Raw genomic sequence first — 16561 nt, forward strand, 5'->3', positions numbered from 1 at the left:
TTTATTAGGTCTTGTTTGATAAGTTTATTAAAAAATTAAATATTTATTATTTTCCCACAGCTTTAATAATCTGATAATAAGTATTATTTAATGGAATTCTTCGAAGAAAGTGTGTAAATGGTATGTAAAAATGAGCCATTTATTATTTAATGAATAATTTTTTAATCTATTTTATTTCCTTTAATATCAAATAAACTTCTAGATTTAAAATTTGATTTTCTTTAAATATTTCTAAAACAAGGATAAAATGTTAAATAAAAATCATAATTTGAAATTGATTTTATTAAATATTTTAATTATATTTTAAAAATAATATATTAAACATTTAAATTTTCAACACTTAAATTTTTAATTTATCAAATAGCACATTCACGAATGTTTTTAATTTAAGTTTAATTTGGATGAGAATTATAAATAAATAAAAATTAAAAATAGATATATATATATTAATTCTTTTAAAATGTATCCAAGCACAAATATAGTGATATTGCATAGAGTTGATAGCCTATATTCAAAATAATTTCCCGCGTGACTTCTTAAATATTAATTACTATATTATTTCTATTAATATTGAGTTTGGTGTCGTGAATCAATCAAACACTTAGATAATGATGAAAATGATCTTAAGTAGTATTCAAGAAGCTACTTAATAATTAGATTTGGGTGAAACTGTTTGTAATTATATAATAGTGACATATTTGGATAACCATTATAATTGATAGATCACATCAAATTGGATGTAATTGGAGAACTCCAATTACACTTTTCAGTTCTTAAGATAAGGTGAGAATTGAAGTAATTATGTATGTAACTACACCCAAATCTAGTTTTTAAAAAATATTTTTATACAAATTATAAAAAATTATATTATAAGTATAAACACGTATGAGTGTTTGAGATGGTTTAACAAAAAATTTTATATTATAAATCCTTTAAATATTGTATTATAAAAATAATTTGTGTATTTAATAAAATTATCACAAAACGACACATTATTTAAATCTTAAAAAATTCTAAAATTATGACAAAAAGTTTATTATAAAAATAATTTTCATGCAATAAAAGTGTTATAATATATTTATTTATAAAAGGTTATGACAAAGAAGTATGTACATAACTTATTTATGTGTCAGATTATTTATTATAAAAATAATATAATCAATCATAAAAAATGTTCTAATTTTTTATCTTAACTTATTTATAAAAAATAATTTTATTGAATTATGGCAAAACTTTATATTATTTATAAGAAATGTTGTGAAATTTTTAGACAATTTATAAAACTTTTTTTTTTGAAAATTATATATTATTTTTACTTAATTTAAAATTATAAAAAAGATATAACCTAAATGTTTTTCAAATTGAGTTTTATAATTAAATTTGGATTGTGAACTAAAATATTATAAGTTCAATGCTAATTATGCAAACAGAAAGAAGCTTTCTTATACCATATCATAAGATACACCAGACAACTCACAAACTTTTTAATTTGAGACATTCTAGGTTTCGAAATGTGATTTGAGAAAACATTTGTTGTTGTAAATAAATATTTCTCATATTAACATAATCTTAGTATAACACAAAAAATAAGGTTTGATTGTACTAACATATTGCATATTTCATAATTTCAATTATAGATGGAAATGAAATGATCCATACTTCAAATTGTATATAGAAGAAAAATATATCGATACTATTAATCATGCAAGTTCAAATTCAGATAATGATAAAATCGGTCAAGGACTAATAAATAATGATAAGGAGTATATGTTAAATATTAAAGAGAATAACCCAATACAAATGATGATTTGATTTTAATTTTGTTACTTATTTAGAAATTATTTTATCATACCAATAATTTTTATAGCAATGATTAATATTTTAAAAATATAAATTATGCAACTGCGTAATTACAATTTATACCACCAAACATGACATAAAAAATTACAATGTAATTATACTATGTCACTAACAAATAAAACTAGTGCAACTTAAACCAAAGCTACATTTAAGACGATAAACATCGTTAACCATCAAGTCAAGACATGATATTGTTTATTACATAAATTTTTATTATAAAATAATACACTGTACACTGATATTATTATAAAATAATATATGAATTAATCTTAACCACGTTAACTAAAACCGCTAACGAATCTTTAAGTAATAATCTGATAATTTTTAATTTTACAGGAGAAATTTGAAAACTGACATATGACTTGTTTTTATTATTATTTAAAATCAATTTAAAATATATTAATGTATTAAATACTCTATTAATGTGTTAAACAATTATTTTTCATATTAATTAAAAAGTAATATATTGCGGTCCAATCCAACTCTTTAATCTCTCACATTTACAATTTTTTTTGTCATTTTCTTCCTTGAGGGAAAAAAAAAAAAACCAACCCAATGGAGAAACAGCTGCAACAATCAGCAGCTTCCTCTGCTTCTTCATCTCCACCTTGTTCTTCTTCTCATATTTGGTTCTGCTGTAAACACTGTCTTTTTTCTTTAGCTTCAGCTCAAATGGTTAGGTCCACATCTTTCTTTTCATCGTGATCTCTTTGGATCAACAATCTATATACCCTTTACTGCTATCCCTCTCAGGTACATTCAACATTCTTTTTTTCTCTTCTGAATCTTTAGATTTCCTTTTTCCTTTTCTGAATCTCTATATCACTGTTCAACATTTTCCAAGTTCGTTGCTTTCTTGATTCTTGGTCAAGAAAATTGGGTTCTTGGTGATGCATTGTAATTGTTATTCCTTTATTTTTCTTCTAGGTGTTTTCAACCTAATGTGCATTTTATCTAAAGTTTTGGTCTTTTTGTTTGTTTAGTAAATAAAAATGTTGGTTTTTTAAGCTGATAACTATGTGGTGTATAAATTATAACAACTACTTTAATCAGATATTTCTTTTCTAATTTCTTTTTACTGTTCCATTTTTCTCTTCTATTCTTATGTTTTTGTTGGTTCTTATTTGGTCTTTAAATAGAAAGGTTTTAAAGCTTAGTACAATTAAAAATGGTTGCTGTGCTGAGTTATCAGTTCATGATTTTGACTAAACAAAATAATTTAACTTGACGGGTTGTAGAAAAAAAAAAGGGTTTAAAAATTGCAAGATGCTGACATTTTAATCTTTACTGTACCATGAAATTTAAAACTTCCTAACATTGTTGTCTGAAATATTTTTGAACCATTGCTTATATTAGTCCCCTTTTCTGTCTGTCATATGTTGAATGTTGATTTTCATTTTTGTTAAATTGCTGAATTGGTTTTTCCAATTCTAAAAAGCTGGAATCTTTTTCTCTTTCAGTGTATAAATTCTTTGTTTCTTATTTTGTCTATGTTTCATCTATGTTTTGTTGTTAGCGATTCACTTCTAAGAGTATGCATTCAAGTAACTGGACAGATAGTGTAGCATATCCCTTTGCATCTCCTATGTTACTTGACTTGAGTGTCGGATCCAGATATGTTCCAATTTTATTTTATTTTCCACTTATTTGGAGGATCCTTAGAGGGTCATATCCGATACCTATGTTTACTCTAGCACTTCAAGCAAAATGAAGAGTCTGAGCAAGATACTGCATCTCTATCATTTCGGAATGATTCATGGATATCTAATGTGCTGACTTCTTTTTTGGTCGAATCTGGAAAAATGAAGTCGAATACATCTACCACATGGAGCAGTATGAGGTACTAGAGCAAATTGGGAAGGGAGCTTTTGGTTCAGCTCTTCTAGTGAGGCATAAGCATGAAAAGAAGAAGTAAGACTGCGAATAAGACACATTGCCTTATGTCAATTAGAGTTCCTTGATTGACTCATTTATGTCAATTGATTTATCTTTTTATCTTTTCTTTGGGAATGATAAGGTATGTGCTTAAAAAAATCCGTCTTGCTCGCCAGACCGATAGGTCAAGAAGATCTGCTCATCAGGAGGTTTGTAATTCCCTGATAGGTCTTTTTAGTTCCTTATATTCTTTATGCTTCTTTTATGATATCTAGTGTTGCTGATTGTAGGCCAACTGCTTGTTTCTCTGGTAGGAACTTAGTTTTAATCAATCTATAGACTAACATTTCATGTGGTTCATGTAGATGGAGCTTATTTCTAAAATTCGAAACCCATTCATTGTGGAGTACAAAGATTCCTGGGTAGAAAAGGTATACTTTATTTCCACTATTTCCTGTAATATCTGCTCTGCTTGGTGGTGTCATTTTGGACTTTCTTTTTATTGTCTCTTATGTTATAAACCTCTTGCTGATTTGTCCATATCATCTGAATCTTTGCAGTGATCTATGGCCTAACACGGGTTCTCGTTTGTCTTTGTTTTCAGGGTTGTTATGTGTGCATTATTATAGGTTATTGTGAAGGAGGAGACATGTAAGTTCCTTTTCTTGCTGATATCGAGATATATTTCTGTAAGTTGTTATTAAATCATAATACTATTTTCCTTATAAACCAGGGCTGAAGCTATAAAGAAAGCAAATGGAAAGCTTTTCTCAGAGGAGGTTTTGTTTTTGTTTTTTTTTTTTCCCTTTCTTTTCGTTTTAATTTTTCAATTCGTCTTCCAGTCATTTCTCATTTCCTCTTATGTCGAAGTTTATTGTTATTTTAATCTCTTAGACAACTTTTATTTTCTAACAATTGCAAGTCCAAATTTTATTGTATCGAAACATGTTTAGAAACTGTGCAAGTGGCTAGTTCAACTCCTGATGGCTCTTGACTATTTGCATGTGAATCATATTCTTCATCGTGATGTCAAGGTTAGTGGCATGATGTTGTTCTTGTCCTGAATGTATTACGATCTTCTGTAATGCACCGAGTTACTTTCTACTGATAATATTTTATTTGATCTGTTTTTCAGTGTTCAAACATCTTCTTGACAAAAGACCAAGATATTCGTCTCGGTGAGTGATTTTACTGTTTTCAATTTAGTTCCTTGAAAGGGTTAGAATTTCTCCTCATAAAGATGAGAGTAAAACACTTATGCAGGTGATTTTGGACTCGCTAAAATTTTGACTTCCGATGATCTCACATCCTCTGTAAGTACTTACATACAATAAATTAAGGTCTCTTGATTTGGTTAATCATAATTCTATATCATTATTCAATGCTTTTTTCTTCAGGTTGTTGGGACTCCGAGCTATATGTGTCCTGAGCTTCTGGCTGACATACCCTATGGTTCTAAGTCAGATATCTGGTCATTAGGTAAACATGCTTCCACACAAAAGAGCAGTCGCCTTTGTCTGTCAATCTCTATAGAATTCCAAGATTTTAATCTTTATATGTGTTTAAATGACTTAAAAAATATATTTTCCAGGATGCTGTATATATGAAATGACTTCTCTCAAGCCTGCATTTAAAGCGTTTGTGAGTTTGTTTACCCTATCCTTTTTACTTCATAACAATTTGCAGCTTGTTGCATATAAATCTTTTAGGTTCTATTATTGCACATAATCTTGAGTTTTGACATTGTGTTGCATCCTTTTCATGAGCTTTTAGGTATAATTAATACTTTGACATCAGGATGTATTTCTCCTTCAGGAAACTTCGTTTAATGTTTAGTAATCATTTTCCGGTTTCATGTATTGTTTTCCTTTTCCTAATAAACTTAAATCATCTCGAACAGGATATGTTGGCACTGATAAACAAGATCAATAAATCAATAGTTGCTCCACTTCCAACGAAATATTCTGGGGCCTTGTAAGCTCGTTTTCCTTCCATGACAGGTGTCATTGTACTTTATTTCTTCTTGTTAAGGCGTAGCATAATAATTGGTTTTTGCCTTGTGAATTTCATTTTCTAATTTGCGCATTTTAGAATGATGGTTTATGTTGATCTAACTATTTCTTGATTTCCATTTCAGTCGTGGTCTTGTTAAAAGCATGCTGCGCAAGAATCCTGAACTCAGGCCAAGTGTATGTATAACTCTCCTCTAGTCTATGTCTTTTATGTTAATACATAGCATCTATATGAGTCGCCTATAATCTGCTCAAATGTAAGTCCATACATAAATGATTTTAGAATTGGATAGAACGAAACTACAGTTGTTTTAGTTGCCATACTGTGCTTTGTGCCTGGTTTCGGGGCATTCATTCATTTGCATGTGCACATTTCTGCAATTTATGATCTTTCTGATCATCATATCCGTTGTAACAGGCTGAGGAACTGCTCAGACACCCGCACCTTCAGCCATATGTTCTCAAGGCTCAAAATAAAATCAATAATCCAAGAAGGAACTCTTTACCTGTGAATTGGCCAGAAACCAATATAAAGAAAACTAGATTTTCGGATCCAGTAGAAGTCTGCTTCTCTGGTTACAGGGAGAGGCGTCAGCCGTACAGTAATGATCGGACATTGAATCCAAGCATTTCTGGAGCTGAGCAAGATTCGGTTTGCTCTACCAAAGGAATACATCATGCTGTACCGGGTTATTTAAATCAAAGATTAGAGGATTTGTCTGTTGATAGCAGCCAAGGAACAGTCATTTGCAAGCCAATTACTTCAAAACTTTCTAGTATCACCAAGACTCCAAGAAGTTCTTTGGCAAAAGCTGCTGCAACTGCCAAGAGAAAGACAGAGCCAACAAAGAATCGTGACTCTGTAAGTTCCTTAGAGTTCTTCTCCTTCCTTTCCCCCGTCTTTTCTTTTCTCAGACTCGTGTTCAACACATTCCTCGAGATTGCTAATAATAACCTTTTTCTAGTTTGAAAAGCTGCGGTTTTACTGTTTATCTTGTGCCAACAGTTTCCTGGTTCACGCACTCCGATTAAAAAACCTCTTCCGGCAACTCGGAGGACATCCTTGCCACTAGCAACAAGAACTACAGTACGAGAATCAGCTTCTATGTCTAAAGCTGGTATTCTTCACCTCATACAATCACCGGATGTTTCAGTTAATGCTCCTCGAATTGATAAGATAGCTGAATTCCCATTAGCCTCGTATGAAGATGCATTCTTCCCCATCCACAAAACTTCATCAATATCTGCACAGGGCTCCTCTGGCTTACCACAATTTGTTGATCGTTCAATCACAAAAGACAAATGTACTGTTCAAACAAGTGATCGAGCATCCATCAAGCCCCGTTTCACTGATGCATGGCAGGGAATTCAACGCAGCATGTTTAAAGCTGATGGAGAGAATGCAACCGATTCCTCCGATCAGAATGCCACTGCTGGGGCATCAAGCCGTACCTCATCAGACATACAGAGATGGAGATTTGACCCTTCATCGTTCCAGCAACGTGCTGAGGCATTGGAAGGGTTGCTTGAATTTAGTGCAAGGTTGCTGCAGCAAGAGAGGTATGATGAGCTTGGGGTGCTACTAAAGCCATTCGGACCAGGTAAGGCCTCCCCTAGAGAAACTGCTATCTGGTTGACTAAGAGCTTTAAGGAGAATACCGGTAAACCAGAGGATTAATAATGGTGAACCCTGCTGTCTGTATTATTATCTGTAGCCAAAAACCTGTATCAAATTTTTAGAGTCCAGTCCAGGCTTTTATCTGATTTTAGGCAATGATTCATATTGAGAGAACCTTAGCAATTAGGCATTTTGGTTTTCAAATAAATGCTAATTGTAAGTTCTAGGTTGTAGTTCCGTTATTTTCTTCGAAATGGATGATGAACATTTCTTCCACGGTTCTACCTATCGGCTTTTTATTTATATTCATGACGGATACGAAAAATGGATGATCTTGATGCTGAAACTGGTATCTTTGTTCCTGTACCTATAGAACTTACGGTTTTCACTTATCATTGCCATCTCAACCAAGATGAGAAAATATAGAAGAGTTACTTTGTGGTGATAAGAAACTCCCCAGGGCTCCATTCCAACCGTTACACAGCCTAACCCAACCACTGGACAATCCTCACCACCCGTCAAACCACCCATCTCAGACACCTCCAAATACTAGTTCACATTATTCCATTCAAAAGGCTCAGCAGAAGGGGGTTTGCAAAGGCTAATGAACAACAGTAAGGAAAAACGAATTTGAACACAGCAAGATTTGTTTGATTGGACATCAAACCATTGAAAGATAATAAATTTTTTAAATCTTGAATTGCTCTTAATTTAAGTCATACTTAGTTTTTCCTTGGCAGGTAAATGCTTTTCTATGTTGTTCTGGTTTTTTTTCTTGGTTTTATCCTTTACATTCGACACTCGTATTTGACATGATTACGGAGGTTTTGACTCCTCTAAATACATGGAAAAAAAAATTGACCATACTCATATCTGATACTTAAACTTGAGTCTAAACAATTATGTCCAAGATAATCTTGTACCACCAAGCTTAGTACTGTTGGAAAATATTTCACTCCAAGCTACAATTTACATCAAATGATTCCAGATTTAGTCTACTTGAGGGCCCATTACTTTAAAGAAACAGAAGTTTAGAAGTTAAGAAAACACTATTAAGTGAAAATGAAACTTTGCAAGAAATCTTCAAGAGAGTGGCAAATGGCTTCACCAGGATGAGTATTTCCATTGCAGGCCTTGGATAATATAATATTATTGCAAAGAAAATATATAAATAAATTCAATGGCAAGAAAAAAAAACATACTAATATACATGAATTAAAAAAGAGAAATAAAAAAAAAGTTACTAGTCAACAACACTAACAAGTTATCTGTATAAATTTATAAGATCTTTGGTCTTTTTTTCTGGGGTGTGATCAAACATGGGAAAGGCAAGCAAATGGTTAGTAAACTTCTTGCTAGGGAGAAAAGATGATAAAGGAAAAAGGAAGAATTTGTCCATATCTTTTGATGAAGAGAATTTGGTTTCATCCCCATCCGCAACTCCATCGTCCGCATCTTCGTTTAAGCGGAGATGGAGTTTTGGGAAGTTGTCGAGTAAAGATCGAGCTCATAAGAGTTCCCGGTCACTTGACTCAATGATTGCAACTCCACTTTTGAAGCAAGCTGTATTCAATATGGAGATCCGGCATGATAACAAGAGGGTTTTCACAATGGCCATGATGAATTCTAGCAGAAGGAAAACAAAAGCAAGATATGCAGCAGTGGAAAATGCGGCAGCGACCCAGATTCAAGCCGCTTTTCGTTCGTATTTGGTAATGATCATATGCTTAAGTTTTTGAATTCCATGGTTGCAGTGGCCTAATGATTTTTATTGATCAATATTGCAGGCAAGGAAAGCATTGCATGCTTTAAGGGGACTAGTAAAGTTGCAGGCATTGGTTAGGGGTTACTTAGTGAGAAAACAAACAACTGCTACTCTCCGAAGCATGCATGCGTTAATGTCTATACAAGTTCGAGCTCGGTTTCAGAGAATTCAGATGGCTGACCAATCACAACTTGATGTAAAATCCCAATCATTAAGATATGGCAGGTTTCTCCAGGAGATGGAGTTCAAAAGATCACAAAGAGTAAGTTTTTTCCATCATTTTCTAAGCAACCAAACATCAATTATTGTTGCAGTAAGTCCAAATTCAACAACTAATTTATCAATGTTATGTGCATATAGGAAGGTATTAATGAAAAACATGGGCTTGTGAAGAGCCAAAACGGTTTAATGAATCATTCACAAATGGAGAGGATTGAGCAAGGAATCATCAAATATTACTCAGGAGAGCTTCCAATCTTAAAGAGGCAACCAAAGCATGAGGAGTTCTCATTCACCACACACAACAGTCCCCGACATTCTCCTCCAACGTCGAAGGCAACGCCTGCTAGATCCTCTTTCAGTTCTCATGATTATCCGTACATGCCGAGTTACATGGCGAACACGCAATCTTCGAGGGCCAAACTCCGGTCACAAAGCGAACCAAGACAACGGCCTGCATTGAACTTCAAAGCCAAAAGCAAGAGAATAACTTCGGCCGAAGAAATGGATGATGATATTCTTCCACGTTATTCATTTTCGCAGTCGAAAGGCGTTGCGGATGAACATCAAGATCCATGGATTGTCAAACTTTATCAATCTACAATTAAACCAAAGATGGATACCTCTTCTTACAAATGAGGTAAGTCAAGTGTTCACTGCAGTAGGTCCAAGATTGAATCTCTGTCACACGGACTCCGGAGAAAAAGCTGGATATAGGTATATATCCGATACGAATATATTCAGTAAACTTTTATGTATTTGGAAGTGCTTGAAAGATGATATGTGAAATCCATATCTGAATATGTGGTAGGGTACACAAGTATCCAACAATGATACTTCAAAAAAATTGAAGAATTAGAATAATACAGGATTTAACAGATGAAAAATAATACAATCTTCTGCTTTTATATGAATGAAAAGATTGCAAATACTTTCAGATTCCAAATTTCCATTGCTCATCAGAATAACTGGGTATCCTGTTTTTTGTTTGCACAATCCATCAAAAGTATGAAAGGCAAAAAAGTTATATGAACAGATGATTTAATATGGATTCTGAAAGGGAAAGAAAAGTATACCACAGCCATACAAATATTCATAATCAACATTCAAACTGTGCAGTGTTCATTGTATGGGGAGTCCGGGAGAGCAATGCCGCCCGGAGATTTCAGCCCGGTATGTAATTATGTGTCATGTACACTAATTGAGATATTTTTATGGATAGAATTATATATTTTAATGGATCGAAATAGTCAATATTTTACAAATAGAGATCAATGGTGAAAAAAAGACAAAAATTCAGCTATTGCCAACTGGGACAGAAGCTGAACAAAAAAGCTCAGTTGTTGTGATAAGCCAAAATTTAGGCAAGTAGAACTAGAGTGGTCCCTCAGGCAATTCAACTGTGTTCTAAGATAATGGAAAAAATGACACCATCCATTAAAATTCACAGTTTAAATTACAGTTATAAAATTGCATTATATCATATTTAATTATAAAAATTAATGCGATAATTGAAAACAGAAGTTGGGTTCTGGTTGGTCGATTATAAGTTAGTGGCAAATTCACATAAAAGTCGGCTCCTTTTTCATTCTTCATTTTTCTCAAGTCTCTCAACTTCCATACTAAAAGAATTGTTTTTTAGTTTTATAGTACTAAAAAAAGAGAGAACTTTGGAAGTTGAATGCTCCAATAGATTATTTTAACTTCATCTTCCCAGACAAATACTGCTCATTTCGGCATCTTTGTTCTTTAGATTCCTTTTTTTGGATCAAAAAAGGGTATTCTTGCCTGTAATTGTATAAGGAAAGTTAAAAAGTAGCAAAAAATTTTGGGTTTATCCATGGCTTCTGCTTCTTTTCTTTTTGCAGCCACTGGTTTGAGTTCAGTGGGTGGGGTGAAGTCTCCAAGGCACTTTGTGAAATCTTCTTTAGACAACAATGTTTCCGACATGAGTGTTAATGGTAACCTCTATCTTCCTTTCTTTTTTCATGGTCTTTTTGATTTTCATAAGTGTTTTGTTTGTTGAGATTTTCTGGATTCTGGGTTTTCTTCCTTCTGTGATTTTATTTTACCGGAACTCTTTTTTTTTTTCTTGGTGCTCTTTGCCAAAGGTAGTTTATTTGGGGTCTTTTGGATTCTGGGTATTCTTGGTTTTGTAGACAACATAGTGAATTGTAGCTAATTTAGCTAAATTTATATAACAGGGACTTAGACATGAAATTTTGGGATGCTAAAGTGGGGTTACCGTGCAATGAATTGAAGTTAAACTGTAGGAGTGTAGGGATATATAGCCTAGAATTCTTGTTTGTTATCATTTAAAGATATATGGTTTTTGATGTTTGATAATCATGTTTGAAAATTATTGTTGTAATTTGTAGCAAAATTTCATGTCACCATGGTAGATAATTGGATTTGATTACTTTGCAGCTCCAAAGGGGTTGTTTCCACCTGAACCTGAACATTATAGGGGACCAAAGCTGAAGGTGGCTATTATCGGAGCCGGCCTTGCGGGCATGTCAACTGCGGTTGAGCTATTAGATCAAGGCCATGAGGTTTTTCTTGTCTCTACATACCTATTTTTACATTATCTTAACCAGATTGGCATTTTAATATGATGGGAATTACAAGCAGAACCATATTTTGGCATTTCCAGTTTCTAATAATAATAAAAACTGATTTTTGGAAATTTCTTTCCTTAGATATACATGGTTTAGTGATTTTTCAATATAGTGGCTATAATTTGATGATTACTTTGGTATCTTCAGGTTGATATATATGAATCAAGGTCTTTCATAGGAGGGAAAGTCGGTTCTTTTGTCGATAGAAGAGGAAACCACATCGAGATGGGGCTGCATGTTTTCTTCGGTTGCTACAACAATCTATTTCGTTTAATGAAAAAGGTGAAGAAGTAAGGCTTGTAATAGTGATAGGACCTTCTGACGGTCATTCGACATGTTGTCCCTTCATCTGAATTTTTTCATTGGAAAACATGTTCGACTTAGCAAGGAAATAGGTTTCTGAATATGGGAGCTACCTTGAAGATGGTCCTTTTAGCCATTAGTTGAAAATTTACTTATCAACCTTTTAAGGCTCGGTTATCTGATAGTTTTTGTTTATGTCTACCTTATCCTAGGTGGGTGCTGATAAAAATCTGCTTGTGAAGGATCATACTCACACCTTTGTAAACAAAGGGGGTGAACTTGGTGGTATGGTCTATATTTCACCCTATTTAAACAAATTCTGGGATAATTATTTTTATGTTAGAATCTCACTTCAAATAGGACTAAAAACATATTCTTTTAGCCATTCATTCCCATTCTTGACTTCAAGTTGTGATGCAGAACTTGATTTTAGATTTCCAGTTGGAGCTCCTATACATGGAATGCGTGCATTTTTATCGACAAATCAGCTGAAGGTTATACTCTTTCTACTACCCTTTTCTCGGCAGTGCATTAATATTCCTTGCTTCCGCTGACTGTTATCATACTTCTCCTGTTTTATCTGCTATAATTGTCAATACTGCTACAATATACCTTTTCTTTTCCTTAATGTAAGTTTTTTTTTTTGTAAGCTAAAGCAAATGATGCTTAAGCTAATCATTTCACTCTATATTTTTTCAAGTGTAGACTTACGATAAAGCAAGAAATGCTCTGGCTCTTGCCCTAAGTCCCGTCGTTAAGGCTCTTATTAATCCAGATGGAGCAATGAGGGATATAAGAGATTTGGATAATGTATGTAAAAACTATCCCTTTCATGCCCTTTTTGGATTCTTGTCAATTTTGAGTCTTTTAAAGAAATCTCTTTATGCTTTTCTATTTCTTTAAATTCATTCACATCTTGCAGATAAGCTTCTCAGATTGGTTTTTGTCTAAAGGTGGTACACGCATGAGCATCCAGAGAATGTGGGATCCGGTTGCTTATGCCTTGGGTTTTATTGACTGTGATAACATCAGTGCTCGTTGTATGCTTACGATTTTCTCTCTGTTTGCCACTAAGACAGAGGCTTCCCTTCTGCGTATGCTGAAGGGTTCTCCCAATGTTTACTTGAGTGGTCCAATCAGAAATTATATAACAGAAAGAGGAGGCAGGTATGTTATTAATATAGCCCTACAAACTATTTAGTTCAGATGATGGTTCACTGCTTTATCGGATTTCTTTGAAATGAGTTGACTGCTTCGCTTGTTTAACATCTTTACTTGCCGAAACAGGTTCCATCTAAGGTGGGGATGCAGAGAGATACTTTACGATAAATCTGCTGATGGAGAGACATATGTCACCGGACTTGCCATGTCCAAAGTAAACCTCCCCCAATGTTGCTTCCTGTAATTATTGGAAATTTAGTTGCAATTTATAGATGTTACGGTTTTTAGTTAAAAACTTTCTGTTTCATGCTTAATTTTAAGTTTCAAATCAATGCAGGCTACTAACAAGAAACTCGTAACTGCTGATGCTTATGTTGCTGGTCCGTAGTTGGATCTTCCTCTTCAAAAGTTCCATATTACCTTTATATATTATCTCGAAATGATTCTTAATCATTCTTACTCCGTTGATGGCAGCATGTGATGTCCCTGGAATAAAAAGGTTACTTCCATCCGGGTGGAGGGAATCAGAATTTTTTAATAATATTTATGAACTAGTGGGAGTGCCAGTTGTTACCGTGCAACTCCGATACAATGGCTGGGTCACAGAGTTGCGGGATCTACAACGGGCAAGGTGATTCTTTCATATGTATTACGGCTGTTTTCAATGGCCTAATAAAGTCTCCCTTTGCTTTTGCTTCTTAAAAACTAACATATCGCTTCGTGTGTTCCATTTCTTGGTTATCCTTGACTCTTCAAAAGGCAACTGAGGCAAGCTATAGGCCTTGATAATCTTCTGTATACTCCAGATGCGGATTTCTCCTGTTTTGCGGACCTAGCTCTCACTTCTCCCGAAGATTACTACATCGAGGGACAAGGTTCATTGCTCCAGTAAGGACACATATTTTCTTACTGTTATTACTTCATATATTTACGTTGTGCAAGGGTGTCTTTTTCGGTTAAATATTAGTTGATTTTTGGATTTGGATCTGAAGAAAATTGCGATGACAGAGAAATCCTGAGGTTGTGTATTCCTATAAAATTTTTTGATACTTGATCTGCTCCTCAATTGACCAAAATATCTTATTTCTTGTTTGGCTGTTGTCTTTTCAGATGTGTATTGACACCAGGAGATCCGTACATGCCATTGCCAAACGACGAAATCATTAAGAGAGTATCAAAGCAGGTTGGAAACTTCTAAGGAATCCTTTATTCTTAAGTTAATTGCAACTTTCAAGAGACCGAAATGCATAGTTTTCTTTGTCCGAGTTTAAGTCCATTTCCACTTTCTCAATAGTTAATCCGTGTATGCTCACAAATTGAAGTTGGTCTCAAATAGCCGTGGTTTGCTCATATGTACTCTAGCACCCTATCCCTATGTTACTTGCACTCAGTTGCAAGTTTCCAGTACGAGTATGTTCAAATTATTCTAAGCTTGTTCATGCATGTCCCAATATTTGTAGAATGTTCAAATAATATTAGTTTGGCTTGCCAGTGGATCTTGTCTGGTTTTAATGGCAGAAGAGAATCAGGAACAACTGGCTGTTGACTTTCAAGACTTTTGCTGTCTCAGGCGACACTTAATGAGATCTAGATGCACTATTATTTACCTTCAATACCTTTGTTTTTTACATCACTTCTCCTGTTCTATTGCCAGGTTTTGACTCTATTTCCATCATCCCAAGGTTTAGAAGTTATTTGGTCGTCTGTTGTCAAAATTGGACAATCTCTATACCGTGAAGGACCTGGTAAAGATCCATTCCGACCTGATCAAAAGACACCCATAAAGAACTTCTTTCTTGCTGGATCATACACAAAGCAGGTAACTTCTACCTTTCTATTGCCATCTTAGACGGGCTTGGTTATCTAATGCTTTCCTTCCAACCCAAGAATTAGAAAAAGGGTGACCAAGTGCCCAACATTTCTGCATTTCTAGGAAGACAAGCTGTTTCTGCTAGTTGAACGAATTTTTTTAAATTGTAGCACAAAGCCAATGTGGGGGAAACTAGGTTAAGGTTCGAACTCTAACATCTGAAATCCCTTCTGGATTTCTCCTATTCTGAAGCTATGGCCGCTTTTGTTTATATATAAAAATGCACGCTAGGACAGGAGACTGCAACATAAGAACAGGGGAAAGCTGGAAGGGGTGTAGATGTTTGGATTTGAACCTCAAACATACTGAATTTCACCTCTTAAAAGTTTCTATGAACCAATTAGGTTAAACACTGGGTTCGTTCTAAAGACGAGAAATTGATAAATCTAGCCTCCCAGAGAAATTTATGGGGCTCCATGTATAAACACGAAGGAGGCTGCAGCTTATGAATAGGGGAACGCCAGAAAGGGATCCAGATGTTAGAATTCGAACTCCAGGCATTCTAAACCCTACCTCTTAAAAGTTGAGGTATGAACCGATTAGGTTAAATCCTGGTTCAACCTAAAGACGAGATATGCTCGAGTTTCGTATTGACTCCCAAAACTAAGTTACTGTTTTTTGCTCTTCCTGACAACGACCCAATGTTTATAACTGAACAGTTTTCTGTAATATTTTAACCCCCAATCCTGACTCCTAAAAGGAAGGGTTTCTCCGATCTCACGCCAATCCTACCCGACACATAGTTGACTGTGATCTAAACCTTTCTTAACTAAAGAAAGATGGGAATGTTATACATTTAGCATTGTATTACTGTTTACAGGATTATATAGATAGCATGGAAGGAGCAACTTTGTCTGGCAGGCAAGCATCAGCCTACATATGTGATGCCGGGGAAGAGTTAGCAGCACTGCGAAAGAAGCTCGTGATGGTTGGTTCTCAAGAACAGATGGAAACTTCAAGTGTTACCGATGAGTTAAGTCTTGTATGATTGTTTATCTGTATAGTAATATACTCAAACCACCTAAAATGGCCGAGACAAGGTGGCTGCTGTTGCCTCCATTCAACATGTTATATAACATTTATATAAGCAAAGGAAGTTATAAGGAAATTACTTTTACACCCTTCCTATTTCCTATGTACATAATCTCAATAGATTTTTCCCAATGATTTTGTTGTTTTTTCTTTAAAAAAAACTACGGATAAAGTAATCTGACTCGATTTTGTTTACTGTTCTGTACTTATTAAATGTGAGTAACATTA

At 34.1% G+C, this 16561-nt stretch overlaps 3 protein-coding genes across 3 annotated transcripts; all 3 read left to right on the forward strand.

Annotated features, from left to right (window-relative positions):
* The first annotated feature begins 2326 nt into the window (after positions 1–2326).
* LOC108464620 (serine/threonine-protein kinase Nek2-like) lies at positions 2327–7711 on the forward strand. Its single transcript, XM_017764988.2, has 15 exons — positions 2327–2613; positions 3669–3771; positions 3878–3944; positions 4101–4166; positions 4340–4386; positions 4469–4514; positions 4689–4769; positions 4871–4913; positions 4999–5048; positions 5133–5214; positions 5327–5376; positions 5636–5709; positions 5873–5924; positions 6166–6609; positions 6754–7711. The coding sequence occupies exons 2-15, from the start codon at positions 3686–3688 to the stop codon at positions 7423–7425; spliced, it is 1860 nt and encodes a 619-aa protein (XP_017620477.1). The 5' UTR covers positions 2327–2613; positions 3669–3685; the 3' UTR covers positions 7426–7711.
* An 868-nt stretch (positions 7712–8579) lies between these two features.
* LOC108462577 (protein IQ-DOMAIN 19-like) lies at positions 8580–10269 on the forward strand. Its single transcript, XM_017762510.2, has 3 exons — positions 8580–9077; positions 9153–9392; positions 9491–10269. The coding sequence occupies exons 1-3, from the start codon at positions 8685–8687 to the stop codon at positions 9986–9988; spliced, it is 1131 nt and encodes a 376-aa protein (XP_017617999.1). The 5' UTR covers positions 8580–8684; the 3' UTR covers positions 9989–10269.
* A 563-nt stretch (positions 10270–10832) lies between these two features.
* Positions 10833–16409, forward strand: LOC108461129 (zeta-carotene desaturase, chloroplastic/chromoplastic). Its single transcript, XM_017760842.2, has 14 exons — positions 10833–11310; positions 11777–11901; positions 12115–12249; positions 12483–12555; positions 12691–12764; positions 12976–13080; positions 13193–13437; positions 13558–13645; positions 13769–13811; positions 13906–14062; positions 14191–14319; positions 14542–14614; positions 15086–15250; positions 16122–16409. Exons 1-14 carry the CDS (start codon positions 11190–11192, stop codon positions 16287–16289), a joined length of 1701 nt encoding a protein of 566 aa, XP_017616331.1. The 5' UTR covers positions 10833–11189; the 3' UTR covers positions 16290–16409.
* Positions 16410–16561: the final 152 nt, after the last annotated feature.

Source organism: Gossypium arboreum, chromosome 13 (assembly GCF_025698485.1).
Source record: "Gossypium arboreum isolate Shixiya-1 chromosome 13, ASM2569848v2, whole genome shotgun sequence".
Taxonomy (NCBI): Eukaryota; Viridiplantae; Streptophyta; class Magnoliopsida; order Malvales; family Malvaceae; genus Gossypium; species Gossypium arboreum.

What these genes read in the sequence shown, in the direction of transcription:
- LOC108461129 (XM_017760842.2), top strand. Translation starts at nt 11,190, where the DNA reads ATGGCTTCTGCTTCTTTTCTTTTTGCAGCCACTGGTTTGAGTTCAGTG. An exon ending in ATATAAGAGATTTGGATAAT is followed by an intron (nt 13,081 to 13,192) that starts GTATGTAAAAAC and finishes CACATCTTGCAG; the next exon opens with ATAAGCTTCTCAGATTGGTT. An exon ending in ATAACAGAAAGAGGAGGCAG is followed by an intron (nt 13,438 to 13,557) that starts GTATGTTATTAA and finishes TTGCCGAAACAG; the next exon opens with GTTCCATCTAAGGTGGGGAT.
- LOC108462577 (XM_017762510.2), top strand. Translation starts at nt 8,685, where the DNA reads ATGGGAAAGGCAAGCAAATGGTTAGTAAACTTCTTGCTAGGGAGAAAA. An exon ending in CCGCTTTTCGTTCGTATTTG is followed by an intron (nt 9,078 to 9,152) that starts GTAATGATCATA and finishes TCAATATTGCAG; the next exon opens with GCAAGGAAAGCATTGCATGC. An exon ending in AGTTCAAAAGATCACAAAGA is followed by an intron (nt 9,393 to 9,490) that starts GTAAGTTTTTTC and finishes ATGTGCATATAG; the next exon opens with GAAGGTATTAATGAAAAACA.
- LOC108464620 (XM_017764988.2), top strand. Translation starts at nt 3,686, where the DNA reads ATGGAGCAGTATGAGGTACTAGAGCAAATTGGGAAGGGAGCTTTTGGT. An exon ending in CCGATGATCTCACATCCTCT is followed by an intron (nt 5,049 to 5,132) that starts GTAAGTACTTAC and finishes TTTTTTCTTCAG; the next exon opens with GTTGTTGGGACTCCGAGCTA. An exon ending in GTCAGATATCTGGTCATTAG is followed by an intron (nt 5,215 to 5,326) that starts GTAAACATGCTT and finishes TATATTTTCCAG; the next exon opens with GATGCTGTATATATGAAATG.